The 20,468-nt window shown below is 35.9% G+C and overlaps 1 protein-coding gene across 2 annotated transcripts in view; it reads right to left on the bottom strand.

Moving 5' to 3' along the window:
- The window catches only part of LOC124633445 (homeobox protein dve-1), a 66,482-nt gene extending 55,014 nt beyond the window's left edge, over nt 1-11,468 (bottom strand). Inside the window, exon 1 of one of the 2 annotated variants that reach the window (XM_047168681.1) lies at nt 11,158-11,468. In XM_047168681.1, coding sequence (XP_047024637.1) covers nt 11,158-11,247 — 90 coding nt within the window. In that variant the 5' untranslated portion in view covers nt 11,248-11,468. The remainder of the gene's footprint in view (nt 1-11,157) is intronic. The other variant, XM_047168673.1, reaches the window with a different exon arrangement.
- Nucleotides 11,469-20,468: the final 9,000 nt, after the last annotated feature.

Genomic DNA, 20,468 nt, shown 5'->3' with positions numbered 1-20,468 from the left:
CTGCATAGATAGTTATACTTAATACCCCATTAACGATATTATGCATTACCATGAAGTAAAAATACAGTTTATGGTGTTGTGTTGTTGCCCCGTATTCTCGCAAAAATACAATAAAAACTGTGGAAAACAGAGTTGCATACATAACGTGTCTGGTGTATTAATATTTATTTGCATAGACAATGGATTACTAATATAACGTTTACATAGGGTTGGGTGTGCGTGTGTGCTGTCAGTGAGTGATGAGTTTGGGTGTGTGGGTGCTTCCGTCATTTCCCTGCGCGGGAGTCGATCGCAATGATTGCTCACGCGTTTCGCATCACTCACCCCCACCGGAGGGATAACTCGTTCACATACAATTTACATGCGCCTTATTATGCAGTTGTTTTTTGTGTGACATAAAATCGATAATCTAATAGGCTCGCAACCGGAACATTCGTGTTAATATTACATGAGCAGATTATAGTGATAAAGATTAATGGTGGCTATTGTTCTATGCGAATAGATTTAAAACGGAACATAGTTACTGCGCACACATTATAACTAGAGTACCTAATTCAAATGCGTCGAATCAATAAGTAGCAATGAAATGAAAATAACTAGCTATTCATTGCATCGCTTTACGCCAAAAATGCATATATCCATAAAGCAACATTGCAGTAAAATAACATAAAAGTTTAATGAGTCACAAAGCCATAATTATGATCGTGTAACGAGCCCTTGACGACACTCATCTATTCTATGAAAAAGGACTATAGGAACAAACCGCGGCCGGTGCGTTCGGAACAGTTGAGCCGCACATGTGCTGGGCGTGTCTCCACGCACCACTGCACCCTCCCCATTGTTTATCCCACGATTAAAACCAATTCAAATACTAACTCTCACTTCAAAATTAAACTCTAGTAGTGTAGAGTCTCTACAGACCCTTTTGTTTTAAACACAATACACGCACTTAGCCCGGTATAGCGTAAACCACGGACCTCTATAATTATGCCACAAATATGCAGTGACGCGATTCAAGAAATCGTAATTTTAACTGCAAAATAACGATCGGATAATTAGGTACGAAGTTATAGGAATTTCCGACGACAACTTTCTGTTGTTTTATCTTTCGCATATATCGCGATCGTAAATGTATGCGACTGTTTTCCATATTCAGCCACATAAAGCGTTTCGAGATTCGTATCAGCCACGAGGAGAATTTTCCGAAATTCAAAATGGGAAACTAAAAAAAAAGCTAATTGAAGTTATTTCATTCTCTTCCAAATATGCGCACAAAGAAATTTTTTGAAGTTCACAGTTACAGCAGTTGCGTAGTTTTGCTAAGCATGGATTAAAAGTGGGGCGTCGGGGCTCTTCAGGCTGCGCCGGCGCAAACGACAGCTGACGTCGCGTTGTGTGACCAAAAGGAGCTTTAAAAATAATTAAACAAGCTATTGTACACAATAACACGGTGGCTAATATCAGTGAATAGCAATCTTTGAGTTATTTTCGGTTAAGGACCACTTCAATTTTCTTTGTTATCACATTAATTGCTCTATACATATTTTAGTACTGAAATTGAAAGGATAAAAAACACTTTGAATTTCTGATTCGCAAATTGAAGTCTGTATAATTGAAGATTCTTCGAAAGTATGCAACATCGTAAAGGGGTAAAGGAAGTTAAAACTATAATTTTCGTGATAAACCAGTTGCTATCAAATTTCATCGATACAAGCAATGAAAAAAGTCAGATTATAAACATATCGTGCAGACATTATTTACGCATACTTTATCGTCAAACAATAATTAATATCTCGAGGCTCGACGGGTGAGACGCTCCCGAATTTCGCGGAGAATGATGAGGAGATCGCGTTCGCGTAATCGAACCGGCAAAAAATAAAAAATGAAGCAAATACGAAATACTCCATTACTGGAGTCGCTACAGTCGGCCGTCGAGACGATTTCATGCAAATAAAATTGTTACGAAAATAAGACGTCATTGTCGATAACACTCTCATCAAGTCCAATCTATAGAATCTAGACAAGGCGCTTTTTGTTCGTATTTGATTTCAGATGAGTATTTCTTATAGATTATTCCGTCTAGACACGTATTGTTGTCCGAGCGATTGACGAACGGTCGATTTTGACGTATCTCACACCGTCATTGTTCCGTTGGACTAGTAATAATAGAAAACCGTTGTGCTCGCCTGTTACAGATCTGGATAAACAATCAATCTTGATCATCAGCTGGGTTAGATCGCCAATAATGTTGAAGCTCTCGCGGATAGTAGGCGTTCGATCCAAAAAGTGTAGCGTCGGTCGTGTCCACTGCACTTGTGTCTCAGTGCTCGCACATTGTGTATGCAGGGCGCGGCGGCCGCGGGCCACGTCAGCTATTTGCTCGTGTCCAGAGGGCTAAACCATTCAAGGCTAAGGCGCGGGGGCCAGTTTTTGGCTGTTTTTGACTTGATCCGCCACTTGGACACCCATCCGTCGGCCCCGCAACTTCGACCACTTGCCATTCCTTCGGCAATCCTTAAATAACGAGACAATACCTTCAATTAAATTTCTCGTCATATTTTATGGATTTCTTATTGCCACTATCAGAATTTTATGCGATAATATTCTCAATTATATTTTCTCTCAAATTCCAAAACCAGAAACATTAATTGCTGGCAATTGGACATCGAATAAAAAATTCATTCTAATAACAAGTTTTATTCATTGAAATAACAATTATTGTTTTAGAAACAATAATTGGTTTCCATGCTACTTATCTACTACACACACTAAGTACATAAATTACACTGCCTCATTGCATTAGTAATTGAGTGATTACCGAATTAATTCTCCACCGTAGCGCGAGTGAGTAGTAATCTTTAGTAGAGTTTGCACAGATCCCACGAGATGTAAGCTCTCCCCGCCCATTATTAATTGCACTCCTCAGGTGCGGAGTTTATCCTTATTAGGCCGCCGCAGACACACATGCATTTCCATACGCGTCTTTACACTTCTACTTGGAAATTCCACTTTAAATCTACTCCATCTCACATTCAGCCGCCATCATAAAAGACTTTATTTCGTAACCCAGAAACGTACCTATTACCGAGAAAATGTTTGTTAAGATACAATCTCATTTATGTTGTTAATCATGCAACATAAGTAAATAAAAGGTATCAATCCATTGTAGTAGAACAACCGTATCATTTCAATTACGGTAAGCGAATAATCAAATGCAATACACCTTTCATTTTTGACGGATTAGGCAACTTAAGCTTGCCTTACAATAACTTGTAAACGGTAGCATATTAGAAATTGTGAAACTGAAATTAAAAACGTAGTGTATTGTGTGCGTGGCAGCGTGGTCTGCGCGGGCGACTGCTGGCCGACTGTAATTGTGCGAAGCCGCGCGCGCAGATTATCAGAAGCAAGTGCGTTCGATAACGCATGCGCACGAACGCGTGTTATTAAATTTATTCCTTTTTCGCCAGAATCTGCATAATGAGGGGGGCAAAAAAACACGTAATCGCTAGAGTGAGCGTCGCCTTACCTTGGAGAAAGGCGGGCAGCGGCCAGTCTTTGTCTGATATGTTCAGTATAATGAATATTTAAGGAGTAGCCGAGCACCCGCATTGCTATTTTATTTTTGTATTATTATGGAAACACCAGACGATTACAGACGATTATTTCTTGTCAAAGCGTGGCATCGTTTTCGAAGGGACCCCGGTTGAGTATTAACGCTGGTTTGTGGCTACTTATGTACAATTATTAAATACCGATATCATGATCGCCTACAGCAGCGGGGATCCTCTCACGTCAACATACTTATGCACGTAGGCGTTGGCCACGATTTGCACGCACCCTTAACTCAACCCAGGGGCGGATTTAAGCACGGACATTCGATTAGGTACTGCTCTGAAAAGTTCTGTTATGCGTATTTTTTGAATTTACACACAGGCAGCTTGTAGGCTAACAAAGCCTACCAGCTGTAATTTAATGAAAAAAAAAAACATTATTCATTTATAAACCTTCCAAATTATAAGTAAGTACTTGCTATAAGGATAATAAGTTAAAATTGAAAGCTTCCACCAAAATAATCAAAAACATCTTATTGCCACTTAAGGATACGTTACGTCGGTAAACTGCATTTGCAACCTCCTAATTCGACCCTGTCAGGCCCTGGGCTACCGAAATTCCACATTTAAGAGTCCGTACTCGTCTTTATTCAGTTTCTTTTCATAAAAGGATAGTAGTTAGGTATTAATAAGAAAATGAGAGCCCAAAGAACAGTAACATGTAATTTTAGGAAACGCATTGAACAAAAACTGGCTTTGACATAATTCCAGTCACGATTAAGATGACAATGTCTTAATACGAAATTTCTCATGAAATACGACACAAGCAGTAACTCATAATTCTCGAACGTCATTACTCAGGGCAATTTCTTAAAGATATGCCTATAATGATCTGATGTCCGTGAGAAGTTTACGTTGTAACAGGATCGAAGGAGCAGCAAAAAAGTGCAGCGCGTGTCGTAGTCAGCGGTCCAGCAAGTAGCCAGTAATTTATGGTTAGTTTTTGGCTGCGCCAACGCAATGCGGCCTCGCGGCTTTTCGCAGCGCCCCGCGCCCCTCGCCCCCGCCCTCACCCGGTCACAGACCTCGCGTCATTCCGTCAATCTCAACTACTTATCCGTCCGCGTCGATCCCTTATATTAATCATTTTTTTCTCTCAAAAAACGAGCGTAATAAAGATCCTATCGAGTCAGACCCTGCAGCTCGGCACGTCGTGCGCTCGCTTTCGAAACTTCAGAATTGACAAACTGACAAATAAATATCGCAACTGATACTTATTAAAGCATGTATTATTGACTATAAACTGGTTCATTGTGCTGCCAAAATTAATCTCGGAGCTTAGCTACGTCACAAAGGCAGCGTGCCGGCGTGTACGGTGGCTATTACAGACACCACATTATAATTACCTTTTTAAATAGTTTTTTCAGCCGGTGTCGATATTAAAACGTCAATGTAAATAACTTGTTAGCCGCAATCTCATTTCTGAGCGATTGGATATTACAATAGTGTACGTGATTTGAGAAAGGTAACGGTGTCGCTGCTTTATCCGCGAGATGGAGCCTATTACCGGCGACGTAAACGGCGCGAGCGCAGCGCGTGCCGCCCGCGCCTCATAGTCCAGCATACACTTAGATTATTTTATGAGGCGGCGAAAAAATATCCAATCAATTGTGCTAGCGGCTGCGCATCGGTAAGTAATGTTCATTTCACGGAACTCATGATCAATGACCTTTCTCACGCTGCGACAAAATGTATGGAAAATGAACTTAGCATTATCAAATTTTGATATGATATGAAAAAAAAATTGTCGGCTATCATATAATGGGGAGGTATCGGTGTAATAGGCTCCAAAAAGAGAACGTTAGCGCGTGGTGCTGTAATTAGGTTTAGTCCGGCGCATTGTGTCGACTCCAGCGCAAATTGAACCACGGAATATTTCACCTGACACACCGTACGTGTCTAATTGCACGGATTATTTATCTTCTAAAACCTCTCAGCAGTTTTTGTTGCGTTGTGGCACGCGCCCACTTTCTATGTAGCCGACTATAGACGTAATTGTGCTTATACCCTTTTTTATTTCGTTTTCGAAACATCTAAGTCATCATCTGGAATCAGTAACGGTCTACCAAAATGTTTTCTTATACATTCCCAGTACTTACTAGATGTTCGTACACGTATCGGCAAACAATGAGGACGCTGCATGTTAATTGAACTAGATGTAGCGGAAAACGAGATATAGGTAAGTAATTGTGTGAAATTCTTTGCTACGAAAATACTTACAAACAAACGGAATGCAGGTGCACTTTTTATTTCAGTTTCTATTTTCAAAATATTGGACAGTTAATTTCAGACGCACAATTTTAATGAAAAAGTTGCCATTAGTCGATTATTACTTTTAAAATAAGAAAATGATGAATAGAATAGGCAACATGACTATTCTATGAACAGTACCTAAGTATTAACAATAGAACTAGAATAAACGAACTACCGACTTAACCCATAACAACCAAATCAACTCTATCGATCTATCTATTCATCGCTACACTTTACAAGCTTACTAAATCATATTTTTTTTCACTTCGATAAAAAACCACAACAATAGTACGACTGCGGTGAAATTCTTTAGTTTTTTAACGCATATTGCCTATAGCTATACACATTATGGTAATCACTTTCACCCATTGATTGCAATAAGAGCTGACTTTTTACTGATATAATCAACGGTATGATCGGAATCGATTTTAAAAATCAATCATAGCACACATTATTATCAAAGTTGGCCAGAACGGAGGCGTAATGTGCGATAACACCAATACGTGGCCAGCGTAAGCTAGTTATCGCTTCAAACAATAATCCGCGATAATGGATTAGCGCACTCGGCGAATATTTATAAACATCACTATCGTTTTATTCGGTAAAAGTCGTATCCGAGTTACATTTCATCGATTATAACTGACACGCTTTAATAACTACGGACATTACGTTTTCAATGATAAAGAAACTGTTCCTTTATATTCTTTTTTTTTCTATTTGATTTGTGGTTTTACCCAACCATGTTACGCGTTTGTTTGATCTATCGATATAATGACTAGAGCTTATTGTGTTGTAATCTAGTTTCACTTACCCCGTTCGAAGTGTAATACATCATTTTCAAGTTATTGTTGACTTCAAATTATATTCTGCAACTGTAGATTAAAATATTGCTTAACATTTCATGACAACTAAGTTAACCGGTATTGACACAAGACACTTGAAAAGACTAACATAATAGAAGTGATAAAAGAATTTTGAATGAAAAACTGATTACTAAAATCGTATCGTGGTCTTAGGCACGTGTTTTCACAACAAAGCCTCACATTGGAATAGCCTTAATGTGCAGTGACCACGGCTAACGATAGATTTCAAATTACTAATAAATAGATCAAGATTCTTTATAGTTAAAAATGTATATAGTTCGTAGAGTCTAATTTGATTCGCGTAACATAACGCTGACCGCAGAAAAACCAGTTCACCAATGAGTTTCGTAGTTAAATTGTTATTTAAGTAAACCATAAACAGTATAGATTGCAAGATAATGATAGAGTATTGATAACAGTAGGAACTTTACTTAGGTACATTTTATCCATCGTTATAGTGATGCAATTTATAACTCGCTGACTAAACTATTGCAAAGTGGGTGACGCGAATATATGCAATTGTGATTTTTGGATGAGAAAATTATGATGGGCTACAGAAGATATAAAAATCTATAAAATTTATTGAGGGCTAGCTTTTGTCAGTAGGTTTCACACGTCTCCTGTGGAAACTCCCGGATAAGAAGTAGTTAAGAGTTATGGATTATTTCTTATTATATTCCTTGATAGATAGGCTCTACATCACTGAAATAATTTTATAAATCAGTCGGGCTCCTGAAATTAGCACGTACAAACAATCAAATCTTCAGCTTTTTAATATCAAGTGTAGATGAAAAGACATGCGATAAGCTAATCACAAAAGAACCTGAGATAGACATTTAAATTATAATGTAAGTGTAGTCCACATTTTGGTCTTTTATTAACGGGAACTTAAACACCGATTAGTAAATCAGGGTCGAAGGCCTTCTCAATAGAATTTAGTTTCGCATCTGACTGCAATAAACAACAGTCACAGTTTAAAAGCCGTAGATAATTTAATCATTGTGAATTGTACAAAACAGTATTAGCATCTATCTGGGCGCCTTAACACAAAAACTAGTGCACAAATAATAAGTCGTCATTCTCGTTTTAAACACTGCATTCTTTTGTCCCCTGTGATTGGTTAAAAAATAACCCATTCTCCTTTTCCTGTAAATAAACGGTAATCATACCGGATTTCTTCAGATGTAGGTACCTATGTAGCAGTACGTCGCGTCGTGAGTTTCCCCGTGGGCATTTTTTTCTGCAACGCATTGTATCGCGCCATGTCTGTATGGATGGATTTTGGTAATCTCATAATATAAAAATTAGGGTCAAAATAACTAAATTACCAATAAAAATAATATATGGAAAAAAGGACTTGGCCTAGGGAAACGGAAAATAGCCGTGAAAAAGATTTGGCACTCGTATTTTTAAGCGGAAAACCTAAAACTTATACTAAGTCAATTATATCCTTGCAATAGACAAATTCCAAGTCGAAGGTAGTTCCACAGCTTTTACAAGATATTATTGCTTATCCATGTAGTTTCTACAGTGTAGGAATTAATTCCCCTCCTAACAAAGTCGGATAAATATTCCCAGTTTACTACACGTGAACAAAAATAATCATTTACAAACAAAACCTACGATTACTTTTCTAACTACGGCTGAAAACTAATCAATTGATTAAAGAGTCAATAGAATGTATTAGATTATCGTTTATTAAGTTTCACTGTAATTGCTGATATGCGGAGAAAAACCTGATTTTAATTATAAAGGTAGTAACCATGATTTAGAATATTGAGTATCGATAAATTAAACTAGGAAATAATCGATATGATTTACAAGAACAACTTCTTGTGTAAGTTTTCTTACTTTTATTCTACATTTTTATTGAAAAATATTTAGCGTTCTTTTATGGCCAGCGTACCTAATAAATTTAACAGATAAAATCGATGTCATTTTATTGCCTTATGCAAAATATCAGTAATTGCTCATTGTTTAAGTAAATTGTGCATAATTGACAAAGTTTTACGAAAATACGTTTTATAACCCGACTTTGCGATTAAGAATAAGGGTGAGTTTAACAATAATGATAACCGAACTATTTTCAGTTGTCAAATCGCTATTTGACCAATGTGGGCCAAGTTTACCTACCGCTAGTTATAGTTTGGTTATGGTGCAACTCACTCAAAGTATTCTCCTATCAACTCGAGTCCTTTCGAACAAATGAAAAATTATAGAATATTGATAATAAGTAATAACATTGCGCGCGCGAACACTTGTTAGTTTTTTACGTTATATTATTTCCTAATACTTGTAAGTTTACGGATTATTAATTGATTTCCCCGTGACCAGAAGCGAAGTAATGAGTTTTAAATGAGCTAATGTTGACTTGTTTCAATTTCTTCATCCAATAAAAATTGTCGATAATTTGTCAAACAACTACTGCTGATTTGAATACCAGTAATAGACGCGATTAGAAAAAGATCTTAGAGATGATTGTTGGTTTTAATTACTATCGAGGTAATTAAATGTTATTAGAGAGGCCTTCAGTTGTATTAGTGTACAGTAGCTGCATTATGGCATATAATTACTCAGCTAACTTAACCATTTCAAAGATTACTAACGCAGTTTAAGGACTTGTTTACTTATCCCATCGTTTGAACTAACCTATGGACCTATTATGCCTTCTTAAGCTTTCCTGTAAATCATTATCTGGCATTAAGCTCACTCATAATTACGTACGCGAAATAAAGGCACTAATTAAGTATATAACACGCGTCATTTGTATGGATTTCACATATAAGCCAGACGAAATTCCGATAAACTGTAAATCAATGGGTCCCTTCAAAAGGAACCGTGGCTTTAGTCCGGATAACGTTACATCCGACACGACCGCTGCTTATTCATACGAAAGTCATTCAAAAATCTCCCTTGTTACCAAGAAATACAGTCTATGACATCATCATCGAAGCTTATGTAAGTTGCTTATCAGTTAACAAACTAATATTAAAAACAAAAAAGTTAATGACGTTTTAGCGTCGTCAACAACGCGTCAAATATTATCTGTAATCAATAAAAAAAGAAAAAAGAGGACGTGGCTTTATCACATGAGGGGCGGAGGGTTAATTATGATAATCAAATTTTATGATAATTGATAAAAATACATATATTTCCGTATTTAGGTGTGATCAGTTACGTTATTTTAAATACGTCAATGCATTTTTTCAAATAAATTTTTCTGACACGAATGTGTCAAATCAAATATTTATACTGTTTTTTTTTTTTTCAATCTGATCCTTGTAAATGAAGGCGAACAAACTTCATTGATCCTTTTATGAATAGACAGACAAATATTACTATTTTGACTTTGAACTGTATGAAAAACTGCAATATTTGCTAGTTTCTATGCACAGTGATGTTGAATTAATTTTATAGGTTCTGATTTCTTCTAACGCCAACGTTACTTATTTTTTGTCATTTTAACTTCTTATTTCGTTGTATTCTTTTTACTTCTCTATTTAATAGCCTTTACTTCTTCAATTCCAAATTATCTTACTTCTTCAGCTTCTCCGCCTTCTATATTCAAAATATTACTCAAATGTTTACCGGCATAGTTATATGTTTTATCTATTATATTATATCATAATAGGTTTGTTCTGCGACCTTGCTGAAATATCGATAGAGTACCTATTGTCTTACCTCCTATATATGCTTGTATATAGTGCGTTCATTTTCAATGCTAATGAATATTTGTTATCTAGATAAACTTGGGTTATTGTCTGTCGATTAGGAATGCTAGAAACTGCTTCAAGTCACTCAAGTGCTCACGTTTTCATGATCATGCGAGTTGACAAAATGCTCATTTAATTAACATGTTGGTTAGGGTTAAAGCTATATTTGTGATAAGAGCGGGGAAAAACAATATCGTTTTAAATACCTACTGTCCGAAAGTTTATTAACATTACTTCTTTAAGGCTTTTATTGCAGGTGCATGTTATTCTAATACAATTTAAAAGCAATATAAACCAGGTATACACTAATTGAAACCGCTAAAATTCTTTTCAGGACAATAATAATAACGCAGGAACAATGTGTTGCATTTAAAAATTAACTGATACTTAGTCGATATGGTTATTTTTATTAGAAGTCGATACAGCTAACTACCTACCTAATAAGTTTAGTTTTTTGTTTGCATGTGCAGTTCCCCGAAAAGACCTGACTAAGCATTTTTGTTCATATGCAAAACTTTATTAAATGTTTTAAATTAAATTTAGTTCATATCGCTGCATTTAATGGCAGCGGAAAATTTGTTAGCACATAAATTAAATGCATTCCTTCGGTTGTACAGCTGGCAAAAAAATTATAAACAAGTACATGTATTTTTAATGCACATGTCTAAAGTACTTTAAAATATTACTTGTAATAAAAACTAAAGTTAAACTAACCTGCGCTAAATCGCTTTGGGCTTCCGACTTGACAGTGTTGGCCGCAGCCCACGCCTCAGCAAACGTCTCCATTGCACTCTGAAAGTCCATCTTGTCAATTCACGACGACATCAACATGCCGAAAATTCACACAACATGTGCACGGTGCGGGACAGTCGGTCAATGAGGCGACGACACGTTCGAACGGGCCGGCCGGCGGCGCGCGACTGCCGCTGGAGCCCCGCCCAGCGAACCGCCCGCGTCGAGAAAAACCGATACCACCCGAGCCTTCCCGTTTCAGCGCTTTTCTTTTTTAAGCCGCTATTTTAACGAGTTTTTTTTTAGCCAAGCCCGGCCCACGGTGGTGGTTGGGCGTCCTCTGGATTATTTACACTTGTAATTCACAGATTGCGCCGTGTGACGGCTAATTTGTTGGTGAGGGGTGTCGGCGCTATCTCGATTAGATTACGTGTTATTGAGAGCTACTCGTGTTATTTGTTTGAGCATCGTTTGTTCTGCTTTATGTTCAGATATCGTTCGTCGTATGTTATCTCTTCCTCTATGATTTCTCTAGTACCTAGTTATAAGAGATACGGCATATTACTTTAGCATAGCAATAGTTTGAGGTAGAGCTAGTAAAATTAAAATATAGGAATTTCAAATTAGAGGGTGCAAATTATGAAGTCATCAATATAATAACGTGGTAATTTGAAAAGCTATCAGTGCGGTTAATTGCAGTATCCTTGTAAAATGGCGGTGTTCTCTAGGAAGCATTTTTATTCATTATATAAATCACAGCGGCTTCCCGCGCTCTCGGATGTAAGGAAAAAAATTGTCACGGCTTCACATAATTTTGTACGTGGCCATTATTACCTTCCGGGGAAGTTAATTTTTCTTAATTTCAGATGTTTAACGAGATGGCTTTAAATGTTTAATGTTGATAAGTAGAGATGATCATTTGCTGTGTATGAATTATTGGGGCTTTTGTTATAATGGTTAGCTAATGTCATTTGTTTTTTCTTGCACCAATCAAGGAACCTATCTTAATTTTTACGGAAGTTACTGAAACGACTTTTTAAATTAACATAAAAATAAATAAATAAATAACAGATGCCAATAACCAGCCTAACAGAGATAATCCGGCATCCAAAATATAATAAAGTCATTATCCAAGTCACATTGTTTATTTATTTACAGACTTTGTTTATTGGTGCTTAAAAAACAAAACACTGCATTCTTTAAAGATTGCCGTCGTGTTTTGTTTTAAAAGATAATCTATAGAAAGTATGTAAAGAGGAGTAAATGGGCCCGTTAGAAGTGGGCCATGGGTAAGTCTTTGTATCGACCGACGGGACGGTTTTGTATGGCGGAGATAAAACAATGAAATCTGTGTACTTTAGTTTCCGTGTTTTGTTAGAACATATTTGTTATTAGTGATGTTGGTGTCAGTGTTTGAAGGTAGTGGTTATTTTAGGATGTGACGTGTTTTTAATTCGGCAACTTTTGTATGTAATGAATGCCTTCGTGGCATAGATTTGTAATAGATTACTTTTAATAGTAGCTGTGATTTTATTCAAAGAACTTTATGGTGACCTTTTAGGTAGTTTTAAAAATGATCTGCTTTAGATACCGTAATTAATATGTTTGGTCGGCCTCGACATTTCGGAAAGTTGTTATCTAGTTCTGCAGACACTTAATCGTATTCAATTGATTAGTAAGCATAAGAAAACTCACTCATTCAATATATACAATAGCCATATATACGAGTGCCTACTGGATATATCTAAGTTAATTTAATGTTTAATACCCTTAACTTAAGTTGAACAATAAGTAGGTACATCTGAAGGTGGGTGTGTTGATAAAAAACTTTATGAACACTGTAATAATTTATCATCTCACATACTTAGACGTATTTAGTAGGAGATTACCTATTATTAATGTTACATTATAGTCGGATAGGTAGCCGATTGTTATGAGTTATTGTTAAACATTAATCAGTAAAATATTTCAACAAACGGCTTAATACAGAATACACAAAAAATTTACCTATCCACAGTAGATAAATTTACCGATTCAAAAACTGAATAAAGACTCCCATTGAAATAGGTATAGTCCTTATATTAAGTGTCATTAACAGCTGACATCCAAGGTTCCATAATTTGGATTCTTGTACACACATCCACACTGATAGATACACACACACACAGACGCACACACACAAAAATGTCTTCATAAAACAGATATCGACAAGGTCGTATAACGCTATTTCTTCACACGAAAATCTCTAACCAGCCTGTACCGAGTTCGTTCCAAAAAGGTTTGAAACAAAAACAGAAACGCTACATAATTGTACCGTGATTTACTGAGTCATGCATACTGGACCTTGGAACACAAATGTCGTGTCATGTCGACAAACAGTGACAATAGTCAATAACCTGCCGTCAATCAGCACTTTAGTTGAACTCTTCCATCTTTTTAGCAGTTCCTAGCTTCCAGTTAAGATAACCACTTAGTAATTTACAGCTCCAAAACTAAAAAACATGCTAATTTGCACCTTATAACAATCACAATAGAAGTCTGCAGTAATTTGTTGAAGTGTCACAGCTTCCAGTTAAGAACCACTTAATTGGTTACAGCTCTAAAACTAAAAGCCACGCTAATTTGCACCTTATTGTTATGGTAATAGATGTCAGCATTCATGTTTCGAAGTGTCGAAATGAGTTTTCAAAACGTCACTCCACACGTGATCTTTCTTTTACCATTGTTGTGTACAAATCCAATAATACAAAGCTATAGTAATGGTTTTAAATGTAACACAAATATTTATAGTCATTTTTATTTGCTAGAAACAAATGATTATGCTAATAAAAGTTACTAACTAGATTATTCCTTTCACGATGTCTGACGCGCTTTTCAAAGAAACGCGACCTTTTTACGCAAATTGAGACAAAATATAGAAAATTGTACATCTGTCTTTCCCTTTATCGAGGATAAATTTGATGGATACCGATTATATACTTACCTAAGTTATTAAGGTAATCCTATATAAGCTGATAATCTGATCGTATTACTTTAATCCTAAACAAACGCATTAAAATTAATCTTTATCTATTGCTTATCCCTGATAACAGTGATAACACCATACTTACCTGGCGTGATAAAACTTTTTGGTTTTGAAGATACAGAAAATATACCTACACTTGAAGGGTTTTGATTAGACCATTATAAATTTTACACCAAACGTATTTTCAGCAGCGGATTATGTGTGAGTGTGGGTAATGTACTTTAATAAGTTAACAGTACCTAGAATATTAACATGCATTTTTTCAATGACCACCTAAAATGCTATCTACGAAGCTACTAAGCTTCAAGTGGTCTCAGTTTATTTATAGTTCTATGGAGCCCTGAAAAACTATCTAATTTCTAGTTTTCAGATTTACGCACCTATACCTACTATTACTTGCTTTCTTAATTATAACTTTTATCCAAATAGATTCAGCTGTATTGTTATGATGAAATAGATAAACTTGGTAGCTGTAAATTATTTAGGATTACTATATTATTACCTAAAGGTAATCAGTAGTTTCAGTATTTACCCTAAACAAATGAATGGTAATGCAAATAACAAAAGACGTAAGTACTTTATCACATCAAAGTCATAGTAATCTTTAGTGGTATGATGTTATTCTTTGTTTGGTTTAATATCATAGTTATTTTAGAAACATATGATGATATAGTTAGCAAATAATTTGTACTTAAGCCAAGATTTTTTGATGTTACGTGTACGTGACGTGAAGTCTCGTCTATACATAAGTTTAAAAAGTTCTAAAAGTCTGAACCGTGATAAACTAAATGTATTGGTAATGGTAAGAGTCCGGTAATGGTAAATGGTGAGACTGCGGTAATGTTAAATGGTATATAGGAGCCCGAAAATATTTAGTGCTATTTAAAATATACATAGGTAATAACTTCTTCTATACTCAAAAATTTTTCTATCTTCATAAGAAGTTTAAGAAATTTGAGGGCTATTATGCACTGCAACTGATAAGTTTTATAGTGGTAATCAAGTACTTATTTAGTTTTTGGATTGTGGTTTAATCAGTGATCACGTATCGCGAATCCAAAATATCACGTAGTAGCTAGTCGAGTAAATCTAGATAAAATCACGTCAGCTAACTGCAGATTTCAATAACCTACTTATCTATCGGTTGATTGTCTAGTAGAGATAGAATTTAATTTATCTAAGAAGAAGAAAATGAATTGAGACAGCTGAAATTATTTAATTATGTACCTCTAATTTTTGGTGAAAATAATAAATTCAAGTACCGATATGAAAAACAGTAACCGTAATAAATCGAAAGAAAAATATCATCATTTTCTCACCTAACTACAAATTGTATAAAAATAACTCAGTAACAATGTCCCATAACATTACAAACTCATTCACATGGTATTTATTAGTATGTAAATGGCCTTAGGGCAAGGACACACAGTTGTAACATAACGGTTGTCAATCCGTTGACGTGACCCGTCGATTGACGAGTGTGTACCTGTCCTTAGAAATTGATTAAATGGTCGTGATTCACTTAAAAATTAGGCTGCTATGTTCTTAACAAATTATTTGGCTATTTTTTTTTTCTTTTTAAACATATATAGGTATTAGGATTATTTGGCTTAAGAATTATAATATAACTGAGCGTCTGAAAAAGATGACTTTTTCTTTATAATTTTTTTCTTTCATTATTTTTAGGAGCCAAGAACTCCACACATCGTAATAGGAAGTAGCCAATAACCTCTCTCGATAAATGGGCTATCTAACACTGAATCACTTTTCAAATCGGCCCAATAATTCCTGAGATTGGCACGTTTAAACAAAAACACTCTTCTGCTTAATAATATTACTCAGTACCTATAGGATATCTCACCAAGCCTATCTTGAATCCTGAGATTAACACATTCTTGATCTAGTGTTTAATTAACTCTTAACTTTATAATGCCTATTAGTAGGTACTTACATACAGAATATATGACCAAGCCCACTAGAATCCCCATACAATACACACCCATTCCATGATTAATGAACTATCTATCTAATTCTTCTAATAACCACGATAGGAATACCAAACAGTTCTTACAAATGTATGTATCTATGCATGCATGTCTGCATGTATGTACGCATGTATGTTCGTATGTATGATACCGGTCGGAATGCGAGCTTTCTCAACAGCTGTGTGAACGAACAGTTTACACGCACTCACTAAACGCCTGTGTGTTTGAAAACTAATGGTAAATGGATACTTGCTTGGAAAATTACATATTGAATGTTTGGGAAGATTTTTAAGGCATGTTACTGGTTTGGGATGGACCAAGCGTGCAGATAAGTTCATAAGATGAAGATGTTGATGTAATCATGAGATGTTTTTATAGGTACCTACTATTCTTTGATCTATACACAAAAAATCACTGAACATACATGGGGGTGATTCGGATACCCCATAGCGTAGAGCTTCTAAATTTTTCTTTTGGACGCCTATGGATGGGCCACCCTGATGATGATGAATGCAAAATACTAGAGATCTACGAAGCACGAATTGAAATAAACCTGCCCGTGCTATTTATTTTGAAATTTGAACAAAAGAATAGATGGGAGGAGATGGAACTATCAGGACAAGAAACAGGTCACCCTTGTGTTTATTTCAGCTATAGATAAGCTATTTAAAATAGCCTTTTCTTTCTAATTCTATTTAGGTATAGTAGGTTTTTTTTGAGTAAGTACTTTGATAGATTCTTTTTAAAACTACCAATTTTTAAATAACCCATAAAGAGCGTTTCTTCATCTAAATAATTAGTCATAATTAAGTAAACTAGAACATAAACTTATCTAGCAAGTTTATACGGTAATTAATAACTATTAATTTATAATTAACATCTCAACCTGACAGTTCCATGTAAACCATCTGATTTAGCTATCTTTACTCTATAGTATTGTATCTTGTCACAGAATAAAAATAAACAAAAGACTGTTAAGCTACGAATCTCAGTAGCACAAAATGTTTCAAGTGATCTTATTTAGACTGTGACTCTCCGTCTAAAACTGTTTTATAATAATTATAAATAGACTGTTATATGCGTGGGATCATAGATAAGGAATGAGTATTTCCTTTTGCGCGATTTCTTTACCTACTAATGAATGGGGAAAGATATAATAAGTAAGACGTAGAAAAACTATTCATTGGCAACGGCTCCTCTAAATTGGGTCGTAATTAATGCTTACGTGTGTGTTAAGGGTTTTTTCGGGGTAAAAGATGGGATTAAGTGTTTTAAGGAATGGGTATGGTGCTGAAAAAACCGCAGCGTCCCCCTCCCCCGTCCCTGACCCAAGTTAGGCGCCTGAAACGTAACTTAGGTAAAGTTTTCCTATACATATCCTAATCCGCCTATATCCGAGATACCAATAGCGTTCGCTAGGCGTTGACATTCGCTAAAACCTCCTCCAATACGGGTGTGTCCGGGTTAGGTTTATCCGTTATCCGTGAGATTAGGCGCTCTCTGTCTGGCGGGGCGGGGTCGCGCCACGCCCACCGGTCGATGCGGCCCACCGGCGCTCGCCTCATTGTTCCGTTATCTATCCGAGACGCAGCACGCTCATCCGCCACTCGTCACAGATAAGCGCCGGTGGCTACGATGACGTCACGGCTACCTGCGCCACCGCCGCAGATTCTGCTTCTGTGACGTCACTAACTTGAACGTTGCGACACTACTATCTATTTTACCTGTCAAATGTCTGCTAAGCTATTGTTGGTCTTGCAACGCTAGTCTTAGCGGCTGTTATTGCATAGCCGTGGATGATAAGTTAAAAACAAGATTTTCCTCGTGATGCCGTAATGAGACTGGGTAGTACTTAGCGAAGTATCTGCTTTAGTAATACGTTTTGTAATCGCGTTGTAATTATATCTACGGTGTATCTTCACGCTTTGTCTTTGGGGACTGCGCAGGTGTAAAGCTAAAATATGATAGGTAATTATTCTTTCAAGAGCATTAAAAGGCGAAATGGCACCATTACTATACCTACTACTGAGCGTTTTGTGTGTGAATGGCACTTAAGATTTAAATTGCATTTAAAAAGGTTTCAACATTGAAATAATAAAATTACATATTACCTACATAATAAAATTGTAATAATTTATTTTTTATTTTTCGTGAAAATAATTTTCCTATCGACATGTTCAAAACCATACATTTAGAATAAAATCCTATGACCAAAAATTGGTACCATTTCACTATCCAGCTTATTCCAAATAGCGGTACTAAATTTTGTAGGCCGGACTTAGACCTAACTAAACTATAAACAGTGCCGCTTTAAACCATTTAAATTCTTAATTATTCCTACACCGTATTAAGAGCCAACATTCTATAATATTCTAAGTCTGCTACTACAAAATATCGTAACAAGAACGATTGATATCGCTCCGTGTAAGGAAGGCAGACCGCTCAGAATGATAATAAGGTAGAACAATCGTGAATTATTAGTTATATGATAGATATACATATATTGGTATATGTTGGTTAGAATTATTAGTTCTATGATAGACATGTGGCGTTTCCATTGACTTTGATCATTGTGTTCACGGCCGACAGGTTTGTTGATTTGCAGTAATGCTTATGCTAAAGATATCTATTGTAAACTAGCTTTCAATTGCGGTTTTGCACGTGTCTCGAGAAAACTACTTCCCAAATAAAATATAACCCTGATACTTACAAAAAATTGGCTTGTAACAGTATTTTCAAAAATCGATTCAGAAATTACCCCCTACAAAAACTCATAGTTTTTGAGTACTTCTTTGCCAACTAGAATATGCATGTATGCAGTACAGAAGTAGGTACATACTTAACTTATAGATGCCTAAGTGATAAGATCCTTGAGCCAAAACGTGTAGGATATAAGGTAGAGACACGGAACGAACTTCATGGATGGCTTGTCTGAAAGTCGGTATGGCTTTAATAGTTCCTAAACTTATAAAGGGTGCCTAATTACGACCTAAATGTTGTGGAAATTCTGCAGAACAAATACTGGATAAAATATCAGCTAATGGATAAACATATATTTAAGAATTATTTGAGTAGGCTTCAACAATTAAGAAATGGTGAATAAAGTTATGCACCATGTATAGGTATGTTTGTCTGTTTATGATAATCAAAGTCAATAGTTAACTGCTGGACGAATATTCAGCCTGTTTGCTTCAATAACTAAAGGAATTCATTAAGTTCAATAATGTTCAATCAATAATTTAATTTTACACCAGTGCTTAAGCTTTACTAAAATATGGAGTTGGTAATCCTGATGTACTGTACCATCACATACAAAATTTTCAATAAACATTCTCCAATGTACATCAGAGCCTGATCTCATCGAGTTCGCGATAAAGCGGGGTGAGAGGGAGGCACCCCCACGTCACTGTCTCACGATATGAGCGCGGGTAGATTAACACTCCTGTCCTATTTACGTAACGAGGTTATGCTCTGTATAGACAATGTGTTGAAGTCTCAGATAGACAGGGATTGATTTCAATGTGATTTCGGGAGATAAGTAAAAGAGATGTCTGGTTTGGTTTCCTTTCTATTGCTTTTTGTGTATCTACGTGTGATTTTCTGCCCGAAATTGTGTCAAAATTAGAAGTTTATAGTGCAGTCTTTTAATAAGTGCAAGAGGAAGTTTATTTGCGACCAGCGCAGCATGTCTTTATGTCTGCTTTTTATATAGGTACTTCTCTCTTAACTTCCCACAAGTTAGTAACTCCCTATGTTCTTAAAAATAAATATCTCAATAGGATTTGCTATAAACATTTTAAATTGAGCCCAAAATACAACAGAAAGAGCAATATTAAAACGCCGAACAATTTAGATCTACACGGTCAAACACGAGACTGGCAGATTGCATCTCAACCCCAACATAACGCCAAGTAATCGCATAATCATCAATAATCCTTAACTCACACAAAAAGTATCGCAAGAAACGGATTTCGATCACGATACAATGACCAATTCTTTAACACCAACAAAAGAAAAAATCAATTTTGTAACAAACAAGATAAAGTTCATATTTCCTCAGCAATCCCATTAGAAATGTTGCAACCCGCTGCGAATCAGGGATCAGTGGGTAGTTAAAAAAAATAAACAGATTTTAGGATTATAATTAATGAAATGTCACTCGATTTCTGACTTTTACTTACCTGAGTTTATGAGATGGATTTTAGTTGACTTCAGAAGAACACACAGAAATTCTTTGGGTAAATTGCACAGATGGAATTAAAACTTAATGGCATCCAGAAATA

The sequence above is a fragment of the Helicoverpa zea genome, chromosome 1 (assembly GCF_022581195.2).
Source record: "Helicoverpa zea isolate HzStark_Cry1AcR chromosome 1, ilHelZeax1.1, whole genome shotgun sequence".
NCBI classification, from domain to species: domain Eukaryota; kingdom Metazoa; phylum Arthropoda; class Insecta; order Lepidoptera; family Noctuidae; genus Helicoverpa; species Helicoverpa zea.
This window is presented reverse-complemented; position numbering and strand designations above follow the sequence as displayed.